The sequence below is a fragment of the Microcaecilia unicolor genome, chromosome 1 (genome assembly GCF_901765095.1).
Source record: "Microcaecilia unicolor chromosome 1, aMicUni1.1, whole genome shotgun sequence".
Taxonomy (NCBI): domain Eukaryota; kingdom Metazoa; phylum Chordata; class Amphibia; order Gymnophiona; family Siphonopidae; genus Microcaecilia; species Microcaecilia unicolor.
Genome location: NC_044031.1, coordinates 643,150,198 through 643,158,841, shown reverse-complemented (window position 1 = coordinate 643,158,841; position 8,644 = coordinate 643,150,198). Strand labels below are relative to the sequence as shown.

The 8,644-nt window shown below is 41.1% G+C and overlaps 1 protein-coding gene across 1 annotated transcript; it reads right to left on the bottom strand.

Moving 5' to 3' along the window:
• Window positions 1-4,751: 4,751 nt before the first annotated feature.
• LOC115461271 (olfactory receptor 13G1-like) lies at window positions 4,752-5,684 on the bottom strand. The gene has a single exon (XM_030190987.1). It carries the CDS (start codon window positions 5,682-5,684, stop codon window positions 4,752-4,754), a length of 933 nt encoding a protein of 310 aa, XP_030046847.1.
• Between the last annotated feature and the right edge of the window lie 2,960 nt (window positions 5,685-8,644).

Sequence of the window (8,644 nt, the reverse complement as noted above, 5' to 3'; positions counted from 1 at the left end):
GGACCCAACGTGGTGAACTGGATTAGGAACTGGTTGACGGACAGACGCCAGAGGGTGGTGGTTAATTGAATTCGCTTGGATGAGGGAAAGGTGAGTAGTGCTGGGACCGATTCTGTTCAATATATTTGTGTCATTGCCAAAGGGTTAGAAGATAAAGTTTGCCTTTTTGCAGATGATACTAAGATTTGTAACAGAGTAGAGACCCAGGAGGGAGTGGAAAACATGAAAAAGGATCTGCACAAGCTAGAAGAATGGTCTAAGGTTTGGCAATTAAAATTCAATGCAAAGAAATGCAAAGTGATGCACTTAGGAGTAGAAATCCATGGGAGACGTATGTGTTAGGCGGTGAGAGTCTGATATGTACAGACGGGGAGAGGGATCTTGGGATGATAGTATCTGAGGATCTGAAGGTGACAAAACAGTGTGACAAGGCGATGGCCGTAGCTAGAAGGTTGCTAAGCTGCATAGAGAGAGGTGTGACCAGCAGAAAAAAGGAGGTTTTAATGCCCCTGTATAAGTTGATGGTGAGGCCCCACCTGGAGTATTGTGTTCAGTTTTGGAGGCCGTATTTTGCTAAGGATGTAAAAAGAATTGAAGGGGTGCAAAGAAAAGCTACAAGAACGTATGAGGAGAGACTTGCTGACCTGAACATGTATACCCTGGAGGAAAGGAGAAACAGGGGTGATATGATACAGACATTCAAATATTTGAAAGGTATTAATCCACAAACAAACCTTTTCCATAGATGGGAAGGCGGTAGAACTAGAGGACATGAAATGAGATTGAAGGGGGGCAGACTCAAAAAAATGTCAGGAAGTATTTTTTCACAGAGAGAGTGGTGGATACTTGGAATGCCCTCCTGCGGGAGGTGGTGGAGATGAAAACGGTAATGGAATTCAAAAATGCGTGGGATAAACAAAAAGGAATCCTGTTCAGAAGGAATGGATCCTCAGAAGCTTAGCGGAGATTGGGTGGCAGAGCTGATTGTGGGAGGCGGGGCTAGTGGTTGGGAGGCAGGGCTAGTGCTGGGCAGACTTCTACGGTCTACTCCCTGAAAATGGCAGATACATATCAAGGTCAGGTATACACATAAAGTAGCACATATGAGTTTATCTTGTTGGGCAGACTGGATGGACCGAGCAGGTCTTTCTCTACTGTCATCTACTATGTTACTCATTACTATGACATATGGAGGGCATTTACATGGAAATTTAAGGAAAAAGAGAGCCCCTCAGTTGTAAAACTTCTGGATGTAACAAAACAAATTCCATTCTGCATTTCTGGGTTCCTCTAGTACAGTGGTCAGCAAACTCATTAGTCAACAGAGCCAAATATCAACAGTACAACGATTGAAATTTCTTTTGAGAGCCAAATTTTTTAAACTTAAACTATAAAGGTAGGTAGATTGTTATTAACTTAATTAGGGTACTCATAAGCTGGCCTTTGCTAAAAACTCAGTCCTGGCCAGCATTGTGCAGTAGGACTGAACTCACTCAGTTGTTTTGGCTATTTCAAAGTGCAAGGAACTTGTGCAAACAGTATCTACCATTCACTACTTTTAATAGAATTACAGCATTAAAACCAACCATTCAAGGAAACTGTATAACTCCACCCCCACCCCACGCAGCATGAGTTTGAGGTGCACTGCTACCCAGCCCCGCCCCCACCTGCCCACCACCCTCAGCTCCCCAACAGCCCTCCTCTCTCCATTCCTGCGGGCCGTGGCCACCCAGGGTTTAAACCTTACCTTTTTATTTTAAGTTGCAGTGACCGATGGCTCACTTCCAGGCTTCAGATTTTCCTTTCCCACTCAGTGACTCCCGCCTGCCCTCGTGGAAACAGGAAATACCTCATCAGGAAGGCGGGGCATTGAGCGGGAAGTGAAAAGCTGGAGGAGGTGAGCCATTGGCCCATCTCTGCAACTTAAAATAAAGAAGTTTAAACGCTGGGCAGCCACCGGCAGGAACGGGAAAAGGACAGAGGGCTATCGGGGAGCTGAGGGCGGGCTCAGCGGGGGTGGGCGCTTATTGACTGACTGTGAGCGCCAGACAGTGGCGGGGAGTGGACTCGCAGGAAGAGCCACACTCAAGGGGCCAAAGAGCCGCATGTGGCTCACGAGCCGCGGTTTGCCGACCACTGCTCTAGTAACACCAGGAGAAATCCTAATTTTACTATTCAAAAATGGATGGCTTCTATATATTTAAAGAAAAGATGTAACAAGTGGTCTCCATCAAACTTCAATGCCATAGAAAAAAAACAATCATAGTCTCCATTGTTGCAGGATTAGTATCTGAAGTCTCTAGAATATCTGAGATATCTAAATCAGGAAATAAATTGTATTAGGTTCAGCACCTTCTGATCTTTTCTTAGCTGCAAGTAGATAATTTATTTGCACAATTTATTTGGACACTAGGAGGCATACTTTTGGCCAGAACTGTTAATATCTATGTTGCTTAAATCTTATTCTCATATATTTGGAGAATCAGAGTCATAGCATTAATTTGGGGACACAAAACTTGCTCCAGCTCCATAAGGAATAACCAGATAGCTTCCAAAGTGAAATGTTCTGTACTCTGAGGTGAAAAAAGAAATATGACCTGGAACTTTGGGAGAATAACCTTCCGTTCTTGAGGTAATCTGAGAGATTCCCAATGAAATCACCATTGAACTGAGCATACTTTGTAGAGGAGTAGCCTAGTGGTTAGTGCAGTGGACTTTGATCCTGGGGAACTGAGTTTAATTCCCACTGTAGCTCCTTGTGACTCTGGGCAAGTCACTTAACCCTCCATTGGCCCTGGTACAAAATAAGTTCCTGAATATATGTAAACCACTTTGAATATAGTTGGAAAAACCTCAGAAAGGCTGTACATCAAGTCCCATTTCCATTTCCCTTTAGTCAAGTTTGAAACAACCACCTCCTCTAACAAAGCACAATGTGGATTCACCTCTTAAAGTGGACCCACTCTGGAAACACCTCCTCAGGACTGCAATTTCAGAACAGCTTCAGCACTTGATTGCTTCGCGCTTGTGTTTCTTGAGGAGGAGATACCTGGCTGCACTGATGGTGTTCATCTATCCGGACTCAAAGTGACATCCATAACTAAGGAGTCTTCGAGTCCACCCATCTCCAGTAAGGCTCCCAGTGGTTCCAGGTCACTGAACCGCTGTGTTTGGGTATCTCTGTACTTCACAAGTTGATCTATAGGACCTAAAATAGGAGCTGGTGGGGTCACTGAGGGCAAGGGCCTAGTGTTACCCTTATATTTACCCATAGAGAAAAGTTGAAGCAAAGGAGCTCCAGAGCAACTCAACCTGTTGCCATCTTGGCTCCACCCCAAACATCAGGGTGCAGTTTTCACACTGGAGGTACCAGTTGAGTAACTTCTTACAGGTGAATTTTCAAAAAAGAAGGGCGCCCATCTTTCGACACAAATCAGGAGTGGACGTCCTTCTCGCATGGTCACCCAAATCAGCATAATCGAAAGCCAATTTTGGGTGTCCACAACTGCTTTCCATCACGGGGACAACCAAAGTTCACGGGGGCGTGTCAGCAGTGTAGCGAAGATGTGACTGGGGCATGCTTAGGAGATGGGTGTCCTCGGCCAATAAAGGAAAAAAGAAGGGCATCCCTGACAAACACTTGGGTGACTTTACTTGGTCCATTTTTTTCACGACAAAGCATCAAAAGGTGCCCGAACTGATCAGATGACCACCAAAGGGAATCGGGGATCACCTCCCCTTACTCCTCCAGTGGTCACTAACCCCCTCCCACCCTCAAAAAATGTTTAAAAAAAATACTTTTTGCCAGCCTCAAATGTCATACTCAGCTCCATGACAGCAGTATGCAGGTCCCTGGAGCAGTGTTAGTGGATGCAGTGCACTTCAGGCAGGCGGACCCAGGCCCATCCCCCCCTACCTGTTACACTTGTGGTGGTAAATGTGAGCCCTTCAAAACCCACCCGAAACCCACTGTACCCACATATAGGTGCCCCCCTTCACCCCTTAGGGCTATGGTAGTGGTGTATAGTTGTGGGGAGTGGGTTTTGGGGGGGGGGCTTGGGGGGCTCAGCACCGAAGGTAAGGGAGCTATGCACCTGGGAGCAATTTGTGAAGTCCACTGCAGTGCCCCCTAGGGTGCCCGGTTGGTGTCCTGGCATGTCAGGGGGACCAGTGCACTATGAATGCTGGCTCCTCCCATGACCAAATGCCTTCGATTTGGTCGGTTTTGAGATGGGCGTCCTCGGATTCCACTATCACCGAAAACCGGGGACAACCATCTCTTAGGTCAACCTAAATTTCATGATTTGGGCGTCCCCAACAGTATTATCGAAACGAAAGATGGACGCCCATCTTGTTTCGATAATACGGGTTGCCTTGCCCCTTTACGGGGCCGTCCTGCGAGGATGCCCTCATGAAAACTTGGGTTCCCCATTTGATTATGCCCCTCCACGTTACCCAGTTAGATGCCTTTAAAAATTGTCACCTTTTGGAACTTCCCTATAATTCCTTTATGATTTCAGGACCAGATCATCTGTGTCAAAGATCAGAGATGCAAATTGAGCCTGAATCCACCCTCTCCCATAACTAGTATTTCTATTCTTGCTCTATTTTCTGTGTAAATAGTCTACCTTTTATTGTTATACATTTTACTTTTCTTATTTTATTACAATTCACTGAGAGATTCTGGATCATAGACAAAATATCAAATTAAAAACTAAACTAAATAGTACATTTTAAAATGTTTGCTATTTTTATAGGCATAACTTTCTTTCCAGTAATTTTTTAAGAGCATTAATAACTTCTTTGTTTCTTAAACTGTAAATAACGGGGTTCATCAATGGGGAGATAATGACATAAAATGCAGATACTACTTTGTCAGCCTCCAGGATATTGCTGAATCCAGGTCGAACGTATGTGTAAATAACACCTCCATAGAATAATGTCACAACGGTGAGATGTGATCCACAGGTAGAAAAGGCTTTCTTCTTTTTCTCAGCAGAACGGATTTTCAGTATGGTTGAGATGATATATGTGTACGATATGACTGTTAAAATGAAGCAAACCATACCCAACAGAACATCTCCGATTATAATTGCTACATTATTAACATAAGTGTCTGAGCAGGCCACCTTTAATACTGCAGGGATTTCACAGAAGAAGTGGTGAATTATGTTATACTGGCAGAATTTTAATCTTGGAATTAAGCTAGTTTGTATCATTGAATGCACGAACCCAACTATCCAGACAAGTGCAGCCAAACTAAAACAGGTCCTTCTGCTCATCATGGTAGTATAATGCAGTGGGTGGCATATTGCAACATAACGATCATATGCCATCACCGTCAAGAGCAAGAGCTCCGTACCCAAAAATGCGGAAAAGAGACACATCTGAGCTATGCAACCATAAAAGGAGATAGTTTTGTCCTTTGACTGGATGACCTGTAAAAACTTAGGAATAGCAGCTGTTGTGCAAAAGATGTCTAAGGTGGACAAGTTAATGAGAAAGAAATACATGGGAGTATGAAGACGAGAGTCAGAGGTAATAATGGTAGAGATCAAAATGTTGCCTAGCAAAGCTGCTATGTAGATAACAAGGAAGATGGTGAAGAATAAGGGCTGGAGTTCTGGGTGATTGGGTAATCCCATCATATAAAATATGGGCATGCTCTGGTTCTTTCTTTCCATTAAAGCTGAAATTTTTACCTGTAGGAATGAAACAGAAACAAATATTAGACAAATAACACAAATAATCCCAGTCAGAAATCCGGTACCCCCTGTTTAAAAAGCTGCACTAGTGTCTGCTGCGTGGCATTGCCGACACAGCCCATTCCAAGTCATGGGAGTGCGTTATGGCCTATTCTACCCAGTGATACTCAAAATTACATATAACAACCAAGCGCATAAATTTATGGATCCTTTGAAGCTGCAACAATTTATAGAAGGAATCCAGCTCTCCAATCAACAAAAAAGATGATTAAGTAATGGATATATTACTTTTTGGTATGAAAGCTCAAAGCCATCTCTTCCAGATATTTGTATTTGTAATAATATGCTACTTTCTCTATTTCTTTTCTCCATTTTCCAAAATTTTCAATAAAAATTAAATTATTATGTAAGAGGTAATTATTGTCAATGTAGAGATGGTAACTAATGACTGCTGTTCTATTAGGAACATGCTGGTGACAAATGCAGTTGGAGTTCTCGCTCATGAGTTGCTCCATGTGCTTCCACCAAATGCTCACCCACAAATTTTATATAGTTTTGAGGAAGCAACTAGAGTGGCAACATGGAGTTATGCATGTGCTTGAAAATATAATTTTAGCTTTACCAAGTCCTGTTACTCTTCAGACACCCTACTATACTAGAACTTTCACTACCACCTATGCAAATCTCATACTGTGTATTTATACCAACCGAGACCTGTTATCATATCCTTTAATCATAGACAGGAGTGAGACACATCCTAAAGATTGGCTCAATATAATATTGCTCAAATAAACCCACTACATATTCTGCACTAACATATACATTACTACATGCCATCATGGTATCGTTATATTCCATAAATATTAGACTGAATCACCCAGTCAAATACAAAAAGGTGTTAAAGTTAAGAAAATGAATGCTGACATTATACTGTTACAAGAGACACAGTTAAATAGGGTGGATAGTAAGAGATACCAGGCAGACTGGATTAAACACTCTTTTTTTCTCCCCTGCAGATAAAAGGAAGGGTGGAGTAGCCATTCTTTTCAAAGATATACCTACACTGAATATTGTGGCACAGCACTCTGATGATGCTGGCAGAATCCTTAAAATTCATTTCAAACTTGCCAATACATTACTATCATTAATTAATATATATGCACCATCGACTGGAGAAAAAATACTTTTTTGCAAACCTTCAAACCATGATTTTGGAGAATGCGGATGTACCTACCATCACATCAGGGGATTATAATCTGGTTATAGACCCTATTTTGGATAAAGCTCCATCTCTGAGAGTGTTACATACACATAATAATGTCACTAAACTTATTACTGAATGTGACCTGTCTGAGACATGGAGAATTTTTAATCCCACCACTAAAGAATTTACTTTTCATTCATTGGTTCATAATTCCTTTTCAAGAATAGACTATTTTAATAGCTAAATCACTTATAGACAATGTGAAGAATATGTCTATAGAGTCTAAATCAATATCTGATCATGCTGGTATAACTCTTGAACTAAGTACTGATCTCCAAACACTTCAAATCAAACAATGGCATTTTAATAATAGACTGCAACTGGACGAAGAATTTACTAAAAGTACCATTAAAGCAATGGAGGAATATTATAACTTTAATGAAGACCCTGAAATAGCCTGGAATATTAAATGGGATGCCTTTAAGGCAACTAGAAGGGGTCACATAATAGGATATATAAAAAAAAGCTAAGTAAACAACAAACCTTAGAGGAGAGACAATATGAATCAGAAATAAACTAGAATCAGAGCTTATCCAAAAATATAATAGTGTAACTTCTTAGAAACTTCTTTGCCTTAAATGCAAATATAATCAACTCCTAAGCAACAACACACTATTTATGCTCTTCTTTGGAATAACCCTATCATCAAACTCAACATTTAACCCATTATATGGGATGACTGGATATCAAGAGGCATATACTGTATTAAGGACGTAATGTCCAATGGTAGACGTCTATCCTTTCAGAACTCCGTTCTAAATATATTTTTACATTCAAAGCATGCTACAAATGGACACAATTAAGACATCTGAACAAGACATGTTCTCAAACATGTAGTGCATGTTGATGAGACGAAGAAGGACATCCCCACACTTTATTCTTTCTGCTCTATACTTTCACTGAAGCATGAGGCATCGAACTGGTATAAATTTATTACTACAAAATGTTACGGAAACCAAAGGAAACTAAAAATAAATAAATTAACTACTATAAAAATCAACTTCAAACCAAACGTTTATGAAAACATTTTTTAAAATGTGCTCAGTTTTTTTGGTGTTTCACTGTGACTCGAAGGCTCGAGATATGTAAAATCACCTGTATCACCATCATAGCACACCCTACCTCCACACCACTATCTAATCAGAGAACATGAGGAACAATCTCTGCATCTAATAGATGAAATAGTATAAACTTAGTTTTGTGTAAATTGTAGCTGGTGCAGTATTCAATGTTCAGTAGGATGCCGGTGTACAAGGGCTGTGCGAGTCTCAAGCCAGAACCATGAATATTGAACAATGGATATTTATTTGCACGCATTAAAGTGAAAAAGTTTTGCTCTGGCTTGAGACTCGCACAGCCCTCGTACACCGGCATCCTACTGCACCAGCTACAATATGTATGTGTGAATATCACAGATGACCAATGGACACATTTCTGGTCTCACCGCATCAGATGCACTCTATTGACATTGATAACTCAATCTCTCTATCTTCTTGGATACAGATCGATATGGACACCTGTCAGACTGCAAAGATTAGACTCGGTACTATCTAATAAATGTTGGATATGCACTATGCACCCAGGTACTCTGGAACATCTACTCTATGATTGCATGGTTGTTCATCAATTTTGGAATCACATATGGTCATATATTAAAAAAATATTAAATACAGAT

What these genes read in the sequence shown, in the direction of transcription:
- LOC115461271 (XM_030190987.1), bottom strand. Translation starts at nt 5,684, where the DNA reads ATGGAAAGAAAGAACCAGAGCATGCCCATATTTTATATGATGGGATTA.